This window comes from Lissotriton vulgaris, chromosome 2_1 (genome assembly GCF_964263255.1).
Source record: "Lissotriton vulgaris chromosome 2_1, aLisVul1.2, whole genome shotgun sequence".
Taxonomy (NCBI): Eukaryota; Metazoa; Chordata; class Amphibia; order Caudata; family Salamandridae; genus Lissotriton; species Lissotriton vulgaris.
The window spans coordinates 1,834,344,868-1,834,366,096 of NC_141687.1; the positions used below are offsets into that span (position 1 = coordinate 1,834,344,868).

Consider the following 21,229-nt stretch of genomic DNA (forward strand, 5'->3'; position numbering starts at 1 on the left):
AAATAAAGTGTATGATAGCCCCACACCATAAGTCTGGGATTTTAACTGTCATGATAGCATGGTTATAAAGAGCTGATAGGATTTTTGCCCAAGTGGATGGGCTTGCTTTAAATAGTGCCTGAGTAAGGCTGTTGGGGGCATTAGATCCGCAAACCATGCTTTTGTTGATTATGTGCTCTGTTTTAGCCTCGGTGCAAAGGCTGGACAGTGGGGCTAGGGCTCTTGGAATGACTCATCCGTCTGGGGATGATGATAGCTTACAAACTGATTGTTCCTCTTTTTCTTTAGGTCACAAATGAGGAACATATGAATGTATGTACAGCTTTCTGGCATTCCACGGGGAGATGCCCAACAAAGGTTATAGAGTGGAAAACCTAAAGGTTTACAGATATGGGGGTAGGACAACAAGGTGGGGAGAATGTGGGTGTGAGAGGGACATAAAAGTTAAACTGAGAAAACAACAGTGCTCGAGGGCTCGCTCTCTCGCCCCCCTCCTTGAATGAAAGGTGCCTCCAGTTCTAAGCAGTTAGAATTGAAGCTGGCAGATTACAATGCTCTTCAGCAGGTACAGGCCTGTACCCTCTTGGTTTTCAGTCTTTTAAACCAACACTCATTCATGCCATGGTGGGCTAATTCTTGGGAAAATAAAGAAACTGAACAATGAGCAGGACAATATTTCTATTGTTTATATTTAGAGAAGATGCCACCAGAGGTGAAGTTGCCACACCTGGAGTAAAAGACCAGAGTTATAATGCTAGATTGCCCTTTGAAATAAAAGTGTCAGATACTCAGCAATTTTCTCTCTCTTATCTATATAGAATAGAGCACTTACATAACGATAAGTATATGCCACAATGTTATACATATACATATTCTAAACTGCTTTCCTTTTGCAAATACATCACAGCATCGTCTCAAAAGTTGTTTCTTGCAAGAACTCTGTATACATGAAAACACAATAACTAAAGCCTTCGTCATTTCATCTGCCATCAATAGCTTGACATTTACTTTCCAGAGGTACTCGCAACTGATATTCTCACAGAAAAAAACAGTACACTTCTGTCATTCGCTCATTTACATATCCCTACCTGTAGTCCTCTCATTAGCATCAGAGAAATAAATCCTTCGCACAATGCTGATAAAAATCGGTCCCTGATGGTTCACCTTCATCCTACTACCTGCAGAGGCTACTTCTCAACATGCAGTGACACACTGAGATAAGTATTCCTGTCTACCAACATAACCTGTGTCACTGGGATCAATGATAAAAAGAAGGTACTGTATGCTTTATGTTTCGTTCCTCTATAAGAAAACGGGTTCTTTTGCTGTGCATCTTGATTTCACATTGAATTAAGCATGGTGAACCTACCCTGTTGTATGTAAATCAGATCTGATTCAACAGCTGTCATTTGAGCAACTAGAGCGAGCTAATGGATACATTTTTGAGGCCACTTGGAAACAATCAAGTTAATTCCCACCGCAGGTTTCCTGATTGATTGTTAACCGGATGATTTTTCATCACTTTATTAAATTAAAATTCTTTCGGAGCTGTGCTCTGGGGAACTCGTCAGCTAGTTGTTGCACATATAAAGCTAGAGTCACATATTGCATCTACATGCTTAGGCCTCAATGTCTCTCTTTCCCTCCATGGGAAACCAGGAACAGTATTCTGACTAAGCTACATCTCCAGTAACAAATAGTTACATCGGCAATACATATTAACTGTAAGTACTCAGTCTATTTTCACTGATCACTATGAGAGCCAGACTCAAAATTTCTCCTGTTCACTGGTCACAAACTGGGTTATTCATTTGAGAAGGGGTGATCCCCGTCAACTGAATAAGCACAATCTAGTTAGGTCAAACACATTTCTTAGAGAACCTGCTCCACACACAGTAGGTATGGTACAAGCAGCAGGTAATCCTGTCAAGCTGTAGACAATTTAAAAGTCACAAAAATAACAAAATTCCCAAAGAATTTAGAAACACAGTGAAAACTGTAGCGCTCATAAAGGCTCCGATATAATTAAATTAGGATAAGGGTAACTGGAGATATGACATTTTAAAGTATTTATACAAAACATCCCTAAAAAAAGTGAATCACCATTGATGAACAATTGCTCACGGTTGAGAGGGACCAAATGGGTAAAGTCTTCACCCTTCAGTCTCTGAAACTGAAGTTCAAGTCTTCTAGTGGGGCATGGCCCAGAGCTGTGCCCAGCGAGTTTCCTTAAACGTTGGATATGTCATCATCAAGGTCCCGCTGGACAGGGCTTCACTAGGCTAGATATCTTTACAGTGAGATCCCTCGGAACCTGCTTTCAGTGCGACAAAAAGCTCTGAATGGGACAAACCTGGTTTTCTTGCCTGCCTAGGGTGCAATCTTCCTCAGCATCTTGTCCCAGTCCTCCAAAGGTAAAAAACAAACTTAAAGTCCAATTTTCTCCAGCTGCAGGGAAATTTCCATCTGGTCAGTGATGATGTCCCTAGCTCCTCACAACAGACTTTCAGGCACTAGGTCTCTCTCCGCCCAGATTTCCTACAGTGTCCAGTCCTCTGATCAGCTGGGCCCCCTAGAAGTCAGGAGTCGTCCTGATTTTTGTGTTTCTCAAGCAATCAAACCGGAGGCAAACCACTTAAACATTGAAGAGCAGTTCAAGTCAATGGGTTCCAGCAGGAGACACTGAGTGAGACCTCTTATACCAGCAGGAGTCTTCTTTCTTCCTGTCACTCAAAAAATGTATACCACCTTGGTATTCAATATGTTCGGCACTATTCTCATTTAAGTAGTATACCATCCGCTCATGAGCGGGTAAGGAAGCAATTAATTTTTTGTTAAATAATCCTCACACACTCTAGTAGTGTCATGCTTCATCATCGGGTTCAACCTGTCTCCTACAGGTCAGGGTGCGCACAACCTTATTTTAGGGAGCACTTAGGAGAATAGGCCAGGGAATTTTAAAGATTAAAAATCCTCCAAAAACTCTAGGTATCCCTTTATTCCCAGAGTCTTAGAGGATATTAAAAAGAAAGAAAACTGGGTCATGAGGATATAATGGTCCTATAACCCTAATGTAAATGCCAACATGTTTCAGCCTATAAGGTTTGGCCAATATGGGTCCTAGGCTTTCTTCAGGGCATTATATAGATTCCCTCCCTGGTTTTCAGTCAGGTACTACCTAATTATCAATATAGTGTGCAGATAGCTGCACCTAAAAACCAGTCTGGACTATACTTATTCTTGACGCGGTATTAATGCTTCATGTGTCCAACCCTGCTGCAGTGGACTAGTTGTTTCTCATAGGAGTGAGGGGTAGTCCTGTAGACAAACAATTGTCAAGGATCCTGCCCTTCTCAATCACCTATTAGGATCCGTGTATCCCGACTCCCAGTCATCTGCACAATATATTGATAATTAGGTAGTATATAGGTACTTTAAGTTAAAAAAAAGTTCCTCATATCAAATAAAGAGGCTGACCTTATTTGAAGAGATGACACAGTACCGCTTGGCCCACCGCTGCATAATCACGCTGGGTAGATTGCAGACAGTAATGTCTTATAAAAGTGTGGAAATTATTCCATGTCGCAGTACAGCATATATCGTCCAATGTCAATCCGGCAAACAGAGCTGCTGAGGTAGAAATTGTCCTGATGGAGTGTGCTTTAGTTCTTCTTGTTAGAGGCTTGTCAGCCTTGCATTGACAGAATTGGATCGCATAAGAAACCCACCTGGCAACCATGGCCTTAGTTACTGCTGTCCCTTGTTTTCCTTGTCTGTAAACGACCAGTAACTTATCTGCTTTCCTTATGTCTTTTGTTTTGTGCAGGTAGAATTTTAAATATCTCTTAATATCCTATGTATGCAAAGTCTGTTGATGAGTTTGGAAAAATAATTGCAATATCACTGGTTCGTTGAGGTGAAACTGTGACGAGACTTTTGGAATAAAAGTCCGATTCATTCGCAGAGCTACATAGTTCTCAGTGAAATGCAGAAAAGGTTCCTCAATTGTAAAAGCTTGTATTTTGTTAACCCTCCTCGCAGATGTGAGAGCCAGGTGAGAAACTGGAGCTCTGCTTTATGAATTGGTTCAAACGGCTGTCTCATCAACTGTGCCAGGACTAAATTAAGCTTCTATTCCGGAGGGTGGTGCACGCACCGGTGGAAATGCGTGGAAGAGACCCCTCATAAATTGTTTTATAAGAGTGGAGGCACAGAGAGCAGGAACTTGAGGAGACTGACCTATAACGGGAAATTGCAGCCAGGTGAACCTTCACTGAAGAGCAAGTGAGACTTGATTTTGCCAAAGAGAAGAGATATGGTAAAATCTGCTCCGGAGGCGCTTGGAGCGGGTGAAGGTTGTTTTGCTTGCACCAGAAACAGAATTGCTTCCATTTTAGGCAGTACGTCTTGATGGTGCTATCCGCTCAGGATTTGGCAATAACTTCCCTGCACTCCTGCAGGACATCCAGATCCCTGAATTCTAAGAACTCAGTAGCCATGCGGGCAAATGAAGAGATTGCGGTCTGGATGATTCACTTGGCCCTTGTCCCTCGATAACCAAGATAGAGATGGCTTCAGGCAAATGGGCTTCAACTCCAACAGCAGGAGTAGTTCCGGGAACCAGTACTGTCTGGACTACCGTGGCGCTATCAGTATCAGATGGCAGCCTTCCGATTTCATCTTGATTAACACCCTGGGAATTAACGGAATGGGGAAAAGCGTACGCATGTATCCCGGACCATCGTATTAAAAGGGCATTCCCCCTTTACCATGGTGGAGGGAATTTGCTGGCATAATACTGCCATTTGGCGTTCTTCATCTCAAAGAGGTCCAATGCTGCTTTTCCCCACCTTTAGTATACCTTGTTGAGTTGGGACTGCTCAAGCTCCCACTCGTGACAACTGGTCTGAGTTCTACTTAAAGTTTCTGCCAGAGTACTGTGCAGACCTCTGACATGCTCGACCTTTAAAGAGACCCCATGCGGTGCTGTCTAACCCCATAAACCCTGCGCTTCCTGAGATAGCTTAAAGGATTTTGCTCCTCCCGGTTTGTTGACGTAGTACATGCTGGTCGTATTGTCCGTATGAACCAGCAGGGAGGAGCCCGATATTCTATGTAAGATTGCCTGAAGAGATGGGAATATGGCTTTGAGTTATAGACTGTTGATGTGGTGATTGATGCTTCTGCACAGGGGACAATTTGCAGTGAATTTGTAAATCTTGCATGTGACCTCCCCAGCCCTCCATGGAGGTGTCCGTTGTCAGTATGAAGTCTGGAGAAAAGTAAGGCCCTGTACAAGATTTAGTGCATGAAACCACTATTGCAGTGCGTTCACCTTTCATGTTGTGATCTGATTATGTCCTCGAAGGATCCTAAAGCCTGTTGCCATTGCTGGTGTAGTTCCTCTTGAGGAGGCCTCACCATCATTCTGGCTAGTGGCACCAGATTTATTGCTGAAGAACACACCCCCAGGAGCGACTTGAACATTCACACAGAAACTGACCCTTTTTTGATATGGTCTTTGCAAGTGTTTGCAGACGTTTCAGTCTTTCGTGAGATAGGAACGTTCTGCATTGAATGGTGTTTATGGACGCACCCAGAAAGAATATGACTTGAGTTGGATGGAACGATTATTTCTCTTTGTTTATAGTGAGTCCGAACTTCCTGACCATGTGAAGGCAGGTGCTCGGAACTCGACTGGCCTCCTGGCTTTTGGGGCTTTGACCAGCCAGTCGTCTAATTACAGGAATACTTGAAGACCCTGAGATCGCAGGGCTGCTGCTACGGGCGCCAGGCACTTAGTGAAAATCCATGGTGCCGATCTTCCGAGGAGGAAGTGCCTTGTGCTCCAGGGTCAGCTGTTCCGGGGTCCGGAATATTCACATGTGTGCTAGGCGGTTGAGGAGCTGGTGTACATGTAGAATCTACTTGAGGTATTGGCATGTCTGGCTGCTTCTCTTGCGGCGTAAACCTCTGTCGTTAATCTACCAACATGGCCTGTAAATCTTGTATCAATGATGGTGGCAGATGGGCCATGTCCTTGGGGCGTGGCTCTGGTTGAAAACTATATTGGCAACTGTCATGCGGAGCTACATATCCATGTTGGTAGTATTGGGACTCATCATGATAGTCCTCATCTTCATCATCTTGACACTTTACGTGAAGCTCAGATGGGCTGTGAGCCACCACATAAAGGCCATCATCGTCATCATCATATTCATCGTCTTCTACATAACCTTCCAGCAGATGTGACGGAAGCAGCGGCGAAACCTTGCTATACTCTTGCATGGATAGCCGTAGGAATGTCTTGGTTACTTGGTGACTTCAGAAATCCTTGTCGACGGTGGAGAAACCACAGAAAAAGAAAATCCCATTGCCAACGGTGTTATCGATGGTGTCCTCGCCGATGGTACCTTCATCGATGTCGTCGACGGTGTCGCCGTCGACGGACCACTCGTCGGCGAATCTGTCGTCGGGATCTTTGCCGACAGCATCTTAGTTGACGAAGGAGCGTAGACGGCCCTCGACGACAATGGGGTCCTCGTTGTTGAGGCGAAGATTCCAGTAGAAAGTATAGGAGCCTGGATCGCCGTCGACGACGGCATTGTCAATGTAACACAGAATGTCGACGAGAGAGGAAGTATTGTCGATGATTTTTGGAGGGTTTTCTTACCCACAGGATCTGATGCGGAGGATCTAGCACGATCTCCTTCCTTCCTGACAGGTGTAGAAGGCACAGAAAATGCTGGCTCAGAGAAGTGTTTAGAAACCTTCTCTTTTTTTGTAGTTTGGGGAAGTCTTATGATGCTTTCTTCCTTCACTTCGACCTGGCCCTCTTATGGGATGTCGAGGCTCTGTCATCTTCCTCATCAGAAGAATGCAACTGGTGTTTAATGGTCTGAAGCCATAATGACAACCTTCCCTCGCTGTCCTTGAGGAATTTATTTGGGAAGGTGCGGTAGATCTTACATTCTCTCACTTCTTGCCTTGGGTAAAGGCAATTTATACAAACCTTATGCGGATCATCCACATGGACTCTTTTCTTGCCACATGTTTTACATGGGCAGAAAAGGCCTTTTCTGTCTGAAATTATGTCAAAATTTGAGAAAGCTGAGGAGAAAAATTGAGTAAGGCTGGGAGTGTTCCAGAGGGTGCTAACAGCTGATTGTCTGATTTCCAACATTAATCCTTTTTTTAAAAAAGGACATAAATAGGCTACTGCTTAGATGGCCTTGCACCTTTGAAGCCTATGAAGCTTTTAAAGCACTGCTTGAATATTTTACCGTGGGACTCCCATCTCGGCAAAGGGGAATGATTTCAGGCATGTGCACCAGTGAAATATACCCCAGTACTGGATAAACATACTGCTGCCCACACAAGATATTTAACTCCAATGCCATTGGTGCATTTCCTGCACAGTCTGATATGGCCTTACAGGAAAGATAAGCAGACCAATGAGGTGAAACTTATTTTATCAATACCATTTTATAGCACAGCGCACACATTGCGCCTGGATACACTCACTGGGTGTGACAAACAGCACTCTACACATCTACTGATTGATTGATTGACACTGTAAGCCCCAACACTGGTCAAAATAGGATCAAGAAAAATGCAAAACACCTGGGGTGATCATACAGACAAGATCACTGTACTACGCTGCTACAGAGACAATACAAAATAAGTCATGATTGCTTTCTGAAGTGAAGGAGTGACAAGAGTGATATAGTTTGTATGTAATTCTGTATCAAAATAAAAGACACAAACTACATTTCAGCCAAGAAAAGTGCATCAGTGTGTTTATTGAATTGCCATCAATTGAGTCTTTTTCAGTCTCTCCCATCCCCCCCACCCCCTCCCCCAGAGTCTGGAAATTTTAATTTTCAGGCAGGTCCATGTATCCAGTGTGCCATGAACTTTTACCATCCCTTTCTGTTGTACCCAAAGACTAATCAGTTTGTGCAAACCCCACATTGTGTTTAACTTATTTCTCAAATTCTCCTTTGGTTATATTTTTTGTACGATTTATCTGTTTTTAAAGGATGCAACCTTGGGAAAGTGCCAACAATTTGGAGAAGCGCCATAATGCAGCTGAAAGGCTGAACATTTGTTTGCAGTTTCAGATTGTTCTCTGCTCTGAAATGCTATTGGTACGCGTCTGGCTGCTTCGCTTGCTTGATACTGTAGGATCATTGTTGTGCGTGTTATTTATAGTTAAGTGGTCCCCTCCTGTCATTTCATGTTATTGTCAGTACTGATGTGTTCAGTGGAGCAAACACTCTTTCCCACAGAGCGCCAAACTGGGTAGTGAAGAATCCAATGTTCCAGAACAGCATACTTTATGAATGGAGGTTAATGCATGCAGGGTATGGTGAATGAATGCTTCTTACGAGGGTGTCAGCAAGAATGAAGCTTACTTTTTAAAAGAAGAGAAACTACAAGGTAATAAATAGCACAAATGCAGGGGAGATACCATATTCTGGAATACAAAAAGACATAGTGCCACATGGAGCGTTTCCTTGTAAATAGGCCTTTCAACAAGAAATGTAAAACGGACAGATAACAGAGTGAGCAGGGAAACCATCAGAAATAATGAAAATATTCTAGACAGTTGGTCTGTTAATGTGAATTTCCAAAGCCTCATGTAACCTTAGTAATGTATTTCCATTCACAAGATAGCCAAATAATCGTATTCTCCTTTCCCTGCGCAAGCCCTATGGCAGTGTGTTACACTTTGAAAGAAATGCATGTCGTCTTCATTAAGGTCCATCTAATGATTTTAACTCCTTTCTCACTACAATGGTGACAAAGCTTTTCCAAGTAATTGCAGCTCGCAAATCTCAGACGTGTGTTTAAATAGCCACTTTTAGGGAGTTAACATTTCACTGAATTCTTAAGTTGACATTGACAGGGACTGCTATACTACTGTCAACAAAAAGTTATATCACAAAGACGCAAATCATTTGTGCAAAGGCACTTTTCCCGTTGATGATGCGTAAGCAGCTGATGGGCTTTCTCAAATGAGACTTCAGGGTGCCAGAGCATTTAAAAGCAATGACAACATTTTTGACAGGAAGGAAAAGAATCATTTCCATGAAGAAATGTGCAAAGTAATTTTAATTCTCTGGGCTTGTGTCACAAAGTTGAGTTGCACTTGCATGAAGTACATTTAGAAGCTGAAGCCCGAGGACACATTAAGATGAAGATTTGTGTTGCTAGTAGCAGAGTATCAACATCAGCAAGAGAGGATACAGGTTCGGTGAAAAAAGGTGAAAGGCCAACAGACCAATAAATGGAAGAATGGGGGTGATCTCAACAGAAATAATGCCCTCTATGTACCCTCCTATCATTCCAAGCAGCTGAATGGTCCTGTCAAGTGGCCTCTTAGAGACACCTACGTGAGCTGGAGTCCGTCTCTCCCTGGTCTTCGGTCTCCTCTTGGATGTCTTGCACAGATGCTGACCCTCGCCGGACCTCCTCTTTAGACAAGGAGCTGTAACCATGATCGGACTGCCCCCCTACAATAAACAGATACAATAGCAAGGTCGCAATTTAAAAAAAAAATCCAAGCCAAGAACAGTGCTTTTTTTATGTGACACGGGACAGCAGTGGCCTACACGAAAGCAGCACACCAACATCACATATACATTTTTATTGCTACTATTGCTGATCAAGTCTGCCACCAAGTCTAGGGCCTTGCTATTCCTTTCTCCAGGTGGAATTCCCTTGTTCAGACACATTTCCATAATTTGTCCTTTCCCTAAAACTCTTCCCTTTTAGAACCTTCCAGCTGTATGAAAAAACTGATGGGTGGAATGCATGAAATAATCTCTCTCATTGGAAATTACAGCTGGCTCCACATCAGTCCAACATTTTTTGCCACTGTGCTACTGCAGACAGAAACCAGCCAAATGCAAATCAGGCGGGCTCTGCTCCAATATGAGAATACCCATACCTTGCTCAGAGTGCTACAGAATATAGCTTTACCTCACCTGTGAGGCCTAAATAGTTCAGAACCAGCCTGGGGTTGCTTGAGTTCCAGTTCAGAAGGGACTAGGTCTGGCTTTTCAGGCTGGTCTTTTCCTACTGGAACATGATCAAGACTAGTTCTGCCCATGTCAGGTCTCAGACTAAAATGGCACAGCAGGTGAATAATGATGGACTGGAATGTGGCCCAAGCAATCACCAGTAACTGAGATTCAAGTATTTCTTCAATCACTTTTTTCCAATCCCACTTCTATCCGCCCCTGTCTCATGCAACGCATTTTACTGGTGTCATTCCACTTTTATGAGTCAGAACAAACGCAAACTAGAGCTCCACTGATCCCTGCAGTGAAACAAGGATAAACTTCATTGGGTACAAAACATAAGAGTAGTAGGAGGATGTGATGTCAGAGGGATACAAAAAGCCTAACTTTAAAAGGAGATGATGTCCACTTCAAGTGGCTGACTAAAGCAGAGAAAAATTGGGCTGCAGTGTAAATCAACTTCAGTGAAGAAAATAGTCAAACTGAGCATCTGAAAAGATGAAAACATGAGACAAATGCAACTCAAATGCAACTACATGATCAGAGTGGAGGCACAATAATACATTCCGACACACACCTTGCAGACACCAGTGAATGATAACTGTCACATGTGTAAAACATAATTCGACATAGAATGGTGCTGATGATACAAAAGTTGAAATAGCTTTGAGAATGGCGATATGATAAAGTGCACGGGACAGCCAGAATTCAACGTACGGTTTAGTCAGAGAAAGGATTGCTTGGGATGTAAATACCTTAGGTTCAAGTCAAGGCACTAGGATAGTACAGTAAAAGCACTAGATTCTTCTGGCTGCCTCATTCTGCATTGGAGTATCTGCTTCCATTCCACATTGACTAGGAGTTTCAATTCTTAGGTGTGCAACATCTCTTTAGTAGTAATGTTGCTAGCTTTTCCTCTCGGCTCACCATTGCTCATAGGTCTCCTCTCGATTACTGAAAACAAGGACTATCTCATTCCATTAGCTCTTAAGGAGACTGAATCCATCACTTCCCTGCTAGTGTGAGAAGTCTGTTCTCTCATCAAGATTTGCAGCTCTAACCCATTCAGTGATCAACAGTATGAGCTACAACTACCGTTCCATTGACGGGTTTGCACCACCCATCTATTATTTAACAGTGAGAGGTCCCCAAATTACTTTCCTATGAATGTTGGTTCCTCACACCAATTAACTGAGAACACTAGCTAATCCATCCTTGTTCTGGGAGTACTGTACCCTAAACCTTGTTAACTGCTTTTACTGTAGCCTACAAGTGAATGCCGGCTTTTCCTTAAAACACAATACTGTAGACATATAGATTCCGTTTCTATTATGAATAGTTATCAAAAACAGATTTAGGAAAGAAGCTCTTTGTTAAATATTTGAGGTAAAAGTTTCAACTATGGTACCATAATGATCTTCTGTGGTTAATGGGAAATGAAACCCTCAAAGAAGCAATCTCCAAACATGCATCCAACCTAGAATGGACTACAGAAGAAAGAGATAAAGAGAAAGTACTGAGAATGCAGATCAGTAGATGCTGCTGTAGCTTAGACCCAAATCAAACATTCATATGTGTGAGAAGTGCCATACATATACAAATGTGTGCAGAATCACAGAGACAAACCTGTGCTAGATCTATCATCAGTGGAATCTACTTTTGTTAAACAAGTGCTGAAGGGCATCTGCTCCGCAGGGTTAATGTCATTGGAACTATCCATGCTTCCGTGGCTCACGGCATCCAGGTCACTGCCATCTGCTTGAGAACAAAGCATAAGAGTAGGTTACTGCTGTGAAGAGGTTGGACTATATAACTGTAAGCCAAAACAAGAGGCTATATCAGCTCTTACCAAACGCTATTTAAACATTTACGATTTCTCGCCCGTCCTGTCGTTCTGCATTTCTTGACCACTTCTAAGCATTTATAAAAGCAAAAGAACATAACTATCTCTGCTGAAAGTTATTGGTCACTTATGTTCCAGCCCTTAGATTACTTGGGGCTGTACTATGAATCGAACACACTGTTCATGTTTGCGCCACAGTGCACCTTTAAGTGTTGGGCGCACACAAATAGTGCACCAAATTACAATGAATCTGCTGCTCTGAGGGCAGCCGCAAATTCCAGACTCATTCAGTGAAATCTGAAGCAGCTGTTTTAATCAGCTGCTCCATGTTTCACTGGGCAGGCGGCATTCGCCTGCTCTTTAGAGAGGTGACAGAGATCCTACTGCAGACGGGTGCAGTGAACGACTGCACCGGCTTGCAGAGGGATGTATTGGGACGGAATGGGGGTCCATGGGACCCTCTTCCCTCTCTCAAGAGGGCTGCCTTTAGGAGGCACACTGACAATGCACCACCTTTTTGTGACACACTGTGAGTGCGCCTCCTAAGGGCCTGTTTGTGTCTGCACCTCCCTCAATATTACGGCACGGGAGCAAAGACAAATAAATTCAGCTACATGGGCCACGTCCCCAACCATATGAGGGTGCTCTATGTGCGCCAGCATTACAGAAAAGGGTGCACAAGTACCTGCGGCCCCTTTTGTAATAATACTGAGCCCCGGGGGCACAAAGTGGGTGCACACGCCTGTTGTGCCCCCAGGGCACAATGTGCACTACAGCCCTTGCTTGGCAAAGGTAATCTACACTAGTGTGATGTTGGATCGGAGCTAAAGAGGTTATCTGATGCAAGGTACTTCAGAATAACCTATAGGATATCTGCACTACTGTCCCTAAAGTCTATTCCTACCCTCAAGAATGGCATCCTGATCCCAGGTATTCCCATAAGGAGCATAATCTCTGCCCAAGCCCAGTACTAAGCAAATGAACGAAGTTGCTGGATGCAGAAATGTTACAAAGCCAGCTTTGATCCTCCTCGACCTCTCTGCAGTCTTTAACACCATATCCCACCACACACTGATCGAAAGACTTCACCACATCGGCATCCAAGGGGATGCGCTCAGATAGATCACTTCACTGGAAGAACCCAAAGGATCCGCCTACCACCTTTCATCTCTGAACCTGCGGTGTGCCCCAGGGTTAATCCCTCAGTCTTTAACACATATAATAACTCCGCTGGCCTACATCGTCAGATCCCATGGTCTCAACATAATTTCCTAAGCAGATGATACCCAACTTCCACAAATGCATGTTATGTTAATTGAATTTGATACAGAGCTCTAATCACCCGAGGGCATCATTAGAAGAGGGAAGCTTTCAATAGTTTCCTAAATTGGCAATAATTCGAACAAGCAAGAATGTGCAAAGGGGGTCTGTTCCAGTAGACAGGAGCATGGTAAGAAAAAGATCTCCCTCCACATCTAGACAAGTGGATGTGAGGGACACACAGCAAGTCTTTGTCCATGGATCTTAAATTTCTGGTTGGTACATAAAGTTTAACTTTCTTTTGGAGATAGCCAGGGCCATTGCCCCTTATAGTTTTGTATGTAAGGCAGCAGATCTTAAAGATGGTCATTTTCTTCATTGGCAGCCAGTGAAGCGTCTTCAGTGAAGGAGCACATGGAGTACCCGAGAATGAGTCTAGTTGCGGTATTCTGTACCACTTGGAGTTTGGCCTCAAGCTTCTCATTAACTGTGGCCAGAAGGGAGCTCCCATAATCCAGTCGACTAACTACTAGAGCTTGGACTAAAGTTCTTCTCGAAAAGAGCGGTAAAAATTGAACATTTCTGCGTAGTAGTTGCGTATTATGTAAATTGATAAATGTATAGCGCACTACTCACCCGCAAGGGTCTCAAGGCACTTGTACGAATACCGCTGTGGAACCCATCCTGGCTTTCCCTGTGAGGCGTCCACTCCTGGGCACCCCCAAGGTGGAGGCCAGGCATCCTTAGCGTTGTGGGGGCCGTTGTGGAGATTAAGCAAGCTATTGCCCAGAGTTGCAGAGTGGGACTCCATGATTGGAATAGGCACCGAGGCGAGAATTATCAGGTCCGTGAGATTTTGAGCCCAAGTCTGCATCAGGGTCTGCCGCTCCAATCATTGAGCCACACTTCTCCACACCCCTACCTGTGGTGTCCAGAACATGGGCTTTCATAGAAAGGGCTTGATACATTTTTATACCAAGATTCTTAACAGACTGTTTGACAGATGGAGCTGATCCTAATTGGGAAGGCCACTACTCATTTGACCACAATGTATTGGCTTTGCCGACCATCATGATCTCAGTCTTGTCTAAATTCAATTGTAGGTAATTGTCAATTTAGTGGAGGTATCCGCACATGTCCTTTGTTGGTAATTGTCAGTCATCCATCCAGTGATGGCTAACATTCCTTTCGCGAAACAATCTTTTGTTGCATCTAAATCAGCATCAAAAGTGAGAGTCAGCTGCATATCGTCGGCATAGGATATAATTCCAAAACCAAAAAGGTCAACAATCTTAGCAAGGGGTGCAATATATATTTTGAACGGAGCATGAGCTCTGTGGCACACCTTCAACCAATCACATCTTACAAGAGGTGTAGTGGCCCAGAGGGATAGTTTGGGATCTGTTGTTCAAAAAGTTATGAAGCCATTTGAGCCCAGTCCCTCGAATGTCAATTTCATGCAGCTTCTTCAATAGTCTAAAACGAGAGCCCATATTAAAAGCTGAAGAGAGATCCAGCAGCACTAGCATGGAATGGGAACCTGCATCCAGAGCTAGTCGTAGAGAATCGCTAACTGCCAACACTGCCGTTTCAGTGCTATGGCTTGGTCTAATTCCGGGGTGCGAGGAGTCAAAATTGTATTCTTTTCTAGGTAAGCTGTTAGTTGGCTGATAAGCCCACTAGCACTTTACCCAAATGAGGTATTAATGATAAGGGATGATAGATAGGGTGTTAGGGTCCTGGTTGGTTTTCTTTAAAATCAGTAGAACATTCGCAGCTTTCCAGTCAGACGGTATAGTGCCCATTTCCACTATAAGGTTGAAGATAGACTGAATAGCCGGAGCGAGATGTCCGGCTAGAGACGCCATAATTCTGGGAGGGCAGATTTCTGAAGGGAAGCCTGACTTTGCCAAACATAAAGCCCGCTGGACCTCTGAGAGAAAATGGTTCAAACTGAGTTAATGAGGGGGTCTCATCCGCTCCCAAGTCGGACTTCCAGCAAGGTATGCAGGTGTCAGTGGTAGGCTTGGTATTGGATCTTAGGTAGATCTGCGAGATTTTAGCCTGGAAAAAGGTGGCAAGAGGTTCACAGTTTCTGTGATGCTAAAGAGGGCTCTGCACACGCCTGAGAGATAGTATCACCCAAAAATGTAAAAATAACTTTTGGTGCGTTTTCTGCCTATTTGATGTGGTAGGAAGTAAAAATCTTAAGCGGGGATCTGATATTTCGATGCATGACAAATGTTGCCGACTGGATGAAGAAAAACTGCCTGCAGCTGAACACAGACAAGACAGAATTTTTGATCTTTGTCGACAGCAGCAACACATGCGACTCCTGGTGGCCATCAGACCTAGGACCTGAACCCACTCCCTCCAACCAAACCAGAAACCTCAGAATCCTCATTGACAACAAGCTCACCACGAAATCACAGATCAACGCCATCTCCTCCGTCTGCTTCCTCACTCTGCGCATGGTATGTAAGATCTTTAATTGGCAACCCCTACACATGAGACGCACCATGACACAAGCCCTCGTCACCAGCTGACTGGATAATGGCAATGCCCTTTACCTAGGAATCACCGCACACCTTCGACAGAGATTTCAGACCATGCAGAACACCACAGTCAGACTCATCCACGGCCTTCCCCGATGAACCCACATCACACCTCACTTCAGGAAACTCCACTGGCTCCCCGTACTGAAGAGATGCCATGCACATAAGGCCCTACACAACTAAGGAGCCGCATAAATTTACCACAGCCTGAACTTCCACCAATCATCAAGAAGACTACGCTCCGCCTACCTTTCACTGGCCAATACTCTCCACATCTACAGAAGCAAAAGTGGAGGACAATCCCTCTCCCAGATCGCAGCAAAGACCTGGAACAGCCTCCCTACACATCTTAAGACCATCACCTCACTTCCGGAATTCTGAATGGCCCTCAAGACCAGGCTGTTCGAATAAGTAAAAGGAACAAATGATGGACGGAATGCTGAACAATGCAAACATTCACCCCAGTCACAAAGACCTGCGTTTAATCCCTCGTTCTTTTGTTCACCAGGCCACCCCAGTTTGGACCCAGCCATATGCAAATCAGTCTTGACCCTGTGCCTCATGGGAACAGTCCAGCCCTAACTGCCAAGCCAAGACCTCCGTGGGCCGGAACCAAGAATCCTGGGACCTGTTTCGGGTCATCACCCCTCATCAGCCAGGCTAGCTTGAATTCAGTGGTGCAATGAACACGAGACCCATGTCTGGGCCTACCCTTCCCAATTAGGAGACAAAAGCAAAAGGAACAAATGATGGACAGAATGCTGAACAATGCAAACATTCACCCGCGTCTCAAGGATATGGGTTTTATCAGTTGTTCTTTTGCTCACCAAGCCACCCAGTTTGGACCCAGCCGTATGCAAATCAGTCTTGACCCTATGCCTCATTTATTTATTTGTATTTATAAAGTTTTATATATCAGGGGAACAGTCCAGCTCGACTGCCAAGCCAGGTTCTTTTTGCATTTGTGTTCGAATAAGCCTCTGGGGCCTGCAAGTCCCTGGATACCCTAATAGTTGACTAGCTGTGCTTATAAATCCTGATTGACTGTGGCACAAAGAGGAATGGATGGGGCTAGTGGTAACTATGTGAGGTAATTTCTGGGGACTATGTAAGGTCATTCCCTTGATTAAAACAATTAATAACATATGAAACAAGCATTGGCAAAGCCAATAGGTCTCACCTATTAAAGATCTATTGGTTTTGGCAATGTTTACACAAGTGTGGCTGCTGTTCAGTATTGCTAAATGTTAGTGGTGTGGAGTGTCCTAGAGTGTAGCGGAGTGTTGCAGGTGGGATCTATTGGAGTAGGGGAGTATAGTGTTGTAGAGTTGAGTAGGGAGGAGCAGAGTTCAGCGGTTCCATGGCAGAGAGTGTCGTAGAGTGTTGTGTTATAGAGTGCAGTGTCGTAGAGTGGAGTGGGTTGGAAAAGGGTGGAAAGGGTTGAGTTAGTCGGTTGGATTGGAAGAGTGGGTTTGATTGAGTATAGTGGTGTGGATTAGAGTGGGTGGCCTGAATGGGTGGATTAGATTGGTTTGGGGGGATTGGGTTGGGTTGAATTGGGATGGGGTAGATTGGACTAGACTAAAGGGGGTGGAAAGGATTGGAGTTGGGTGGACTGAAATGAGATGGGGTGGATTGGGGGTGGGGTGGGGTGAACTGGAGTAGAGTGGAGTGGGGTGTATTGGAGTAGGGTGGATTGGATTGCACTTGAGTAGGGTGGATTGGGGTGGGGAAAACTAGAGTGGGGTGCGGTAGAATGGAGTAGGGGGAATGGAGAGGGGTGGGATGGGGTGAACTGGATTGGAGTGGGGTGGATTGGACTGAGTGGGGTGGACTGTATAGAGGTGGATTGGATTGAGCGGGTGGACTGAATTGGGGTAGAATGGACAGAGGTGGAATGGGTGAGTTGGATAGGATTGAGGTGGGGGAATTAGATTGGGGTATTTCGATTTGGCTGTATTGAGGTGGATCGGATTGGGGTGAGGTGGATTAGATTGGAGTGGGGAGCATTAGAGTGCAGCGGATTGTTTTGGATTGGAGTGGGCCAGATTGTCCTGAATTGAAATGTGGCAGATTGGATTGAGGCTGATTGGAATGAGGCAAACTGGAGTGGGGCAGATTATTATAGAGTGGAGTAGGGCAGATTGTTTTGGATCAGAGTGGGGCAGATTGTTTTGGATTGGAGTGAGGTAGATTGTTTTGGATCAGAGTGGGGCCAATTGGAGTAGGGCAGATTGTTTTACATTGAGTGGGGAGGATTAGATTAGACTGGGGGAGATTGAGGAGGGAGTGGGAGGGATTAGATTGAGGTGAGGTGGATTGGAGTGGGGTAGATTGCATTGTGCTGGATTGGGGTGAATTGGAACAGATTGGAGTGGGGTGAACTTGGATGGAGTGGGTGAATTGGGGTGAGGTGGATTGGAGTGAGGCGAACTGGAGTGGGGCATTTTGGAGTGGGGCATTTTGGAGTGGGGCAGATTGGAGCAGGGCACATTGGAGTGGGGAAATTGTTTTGAATTGGAGTGGGAAAGATTGGACTGTGATGGATTGGAGTGGGGCAGATTGTTTTGGATTGGAGTGGGGCAGACTGGAGTGGGCAGATTGATTCAGAATGGAGTGGGGTGGATTGGAGAGGAGTGGGGCAGACTGGAGTGGGGTGATTGTTTTGGATTGGAGTGGCTGACTAAATAGGGAAGGATTAGAGTGGAACAGATGTTTTGTATTCGACTGGAGCAGATTGGAGTGGGCAAATTGTTTTGAATTGGAGTGGGGCTGATTGTTTTTGAGTAGGGCAGATTGTTTTGCATTGGAGTGGGGCAGATTGTTTTGGACTGGAGTGGGATAGTTTGGAGTGGGTGAGTTGGGGAGACTGGAGTGTGGTGGATTAGTCTGCATTGGTGTGAGTAGTGTCGGTTGGATGGATTGGATTGGCTTAGGTGGGACAGATTGGTGCGGGGTGAGGTGGCGGAGGGGGGTGGATTGGGGCGGACTGCACGATGATGTGTTAAAGCATTATTTCACAAATTACAAATAAGAAACAATGTCACTTTGCAAAAAAAATCATCCTCATTGTCTGAGAGCAGTGCCAAAAAACAAAAGATAATGAGTGCAAAGTGAGAAAAGAAGACTTAGCAAAATTAAAGTAAGTTAGCTATAGAAAATACATCTTTGCAATTTTGTTTGTCTTGCTGGGCACAGTTTTGCCAGTCACACACTTTCTGTTTTCAGGGCACTAAAAGTTAAACAGAACAAAATAGTACCTCAATCATGTTGAGAGCAGCGGATGGGCACGGATTAGCGGACATATACTGATTACGTTGAATTAATCAGTGCTTGGTCCCTGCTCCACAGAGAGGAAGGGAAATGATGTTAGACCTGCCCTGATGAATTATGAGGTTGTAAATAAGAGTGCAAATCAAACCAGCAAATGGTTAGCAATGGGTGGGCTCCAACCCCTTTTTGTTAACAACAGTGTCTCACAAGCGAGACGCACGCGCTTGCACAAGCTCAAACCTAAAAATGGATAACAGAATTTTGACGCCACTGCCAAAATTATCTTGATTGAGTTCTGTGAAGATAAGCCACGTCTTCCACTAAGCTCTGTGAAACTGAAATGCATAACTTTGGATTTAAAGTGTTGTCATTCATTGCTTATCTCGTGGCTTGCCACACTTTGTTCTTAATCTTCCCTTCATGTATGCATTCTGGAAAAAGTACTTTCAGGATCTATTCTTCTTAAGTTGATGTCTCTAAAAATAGGTTGTCCAAAGGAATATAATTTAGATTCAGGAGTGGACAATGCCCTTTGCCCATCTATGGTATCAAGAGAAGACCTCAGGGACATGAAAGATGTTGTCTATTTGTAAACGATAAATACCAACATACAAAAGACCACACTACCCAAATAAATTCTACACTACTGGGCACATACTTAAAGGAATTTAATGTAGTACGCCCAGATAATATATGTTGGCATTCACATGTGCAAAGTGATTTCAGCACATCCCGGAAGGTAATACTCTAGTCTACTGTACTCGGTACACAAGTGCTGTGTGACAGTACAAAAATAAAAAGGCAAGTTGATTAAGTGTATGGTTTTAGCAAGGAACGTGCAACGACCCCTCCTCAGGGTGCTAGCTTAGCTTCTCAATATATTTTGCGAACCAAATGCAGAATATGCTGATGTCTTTGCATGTTTTGACAACCCATCGAAAAAGGCTATTAAGGGATTGTACTGGGAGATGACACTCTAAACTCTTCAGGACTATTCCCCCACTTTCACTAACGAGGGTCTTTATGGAGTTTAAAGATGAGACCCATTTCGAAACATTCTGGGACGACATATAACAAAGCCACTGGATAGAAAGCTCTATTTCCAACTGAGACTCTGTAGCATTCCTGTTAGAGCTTTCACATCCAGATGGTCTAATGGTGGGAGCACCTCTTGCTCATCTTGCCCAGATCCCAAAGAAACAGTTAACCATTTACTCTTTGCGTGTCTGGCTTACTCCGCCCCGCGCAGAGTTTGCCTGCGACCCATGGCCCAACTGCTGGGCACTCGGAGTGGAATTGTGGCTGCCAGAATCATCTGTACTAACCCAAGCCCTGTAATATACATAGCTGCAGTGAAATTTTTAGGATGGGCCTGGATTATTAGAAACAAAAATGTAAAGGGATAGGCTCTTGATAATGCACTTTCAACCTGAATACTTGATGTATTTTAATATGATGATTTTTAACTAACACTGCAATGAATTTCGAATTGTAAAAACCCCTTTTAAATTGTTGTATAAATCTTAATTCTATTTTTATATATACCATACAATTTATCTGTAATGCTTTATGACTATGTCGAATAAAGCGTGTTTGACTGACAACCCATATTTAGGAGGCTGTTGCTTCCGGAACGTGCATTCCTAACCTGGTTGGCTAGAACATAGCTGTAACAGTTTATACCTTCTGGCACAGAATCAATAGTCCTACAAACAAGGTTTCTACGGTCAAATGCTGTAGGAAGCTGGGTTTCTGCGCAGTAAGCCCTCACTCTCACTTTTTGCCAGATTTCTGATACGCTTTGACTTGATGTGCCCTGGGTCCCTGCCAATCAGGTTCCCAGGGCCTGTGTTCTTTCGCAAAACTATACCTTTGTACCCCCAATCGGCACCTCTCTAGCCACATGTAAGTCCCTTGTAAAGGGTACCATGGGTACCAAGGACCCTGTTACCAGGGAAGGCTTCTAAGGGCTGCAGCACATATCGTACGGCCTTAGAGGTCCTGGCTGCATGTTTTGGTGCAGAGAAAAGTGAAGAGTCGACCCTGCAACCCACCGACTATGGTATAGGAAAGACACCCCTCTAGCTGGTGAGGTTAGAGTTGCATGAGCAATGTACCCCTACAGTGTCTAAGTACATTCTTAGACATTGTAAGTGCAGTAAAGCCATTAAGAGTATATGGTCTGGGAGTTTGTCATTACAAACTCCACAGAACCATAATGGCTTTACTGAATACTGAGAAGTTTGGTGTCAAACTTCTCAGCATAAAAA

The 21,229-nt window shown here is 44.2% G+C and overlaps 1 protein-coding gene across 3 annotated transcripts in view; it reads right to left on the reverse strand.

Moving 5' to 3' along the window:
• Window positions 1-21,229, reverse strand: part of DENND4A (DENN domain containing 4A) — a 598,128-nt gene that overhangs the window by 135,926 nt on the left and 440,973 nt on the right. For 2 of the 3 annotated variants that reach the window (XM_086957984.1, XM_086957983.1), the window contains 2 exons: window positions 11,655-11,786; window positions 9,399-9,518 (listed from right to left, as the gene is read on the reverse strand). In XM_086957984.1, coding sequence (XP_086814110.1) covers window positions 9,399-9,518; window positions 11,655-11,786 — 252 coding nt within the window. The remainder of the gene's footprint in view (window positions 1-9,398; window positions 9,519-11,654; window positions 11,787-21,229) is intronic. The other variant, XM_086957985.1, reaches the window with a different exon arrangement.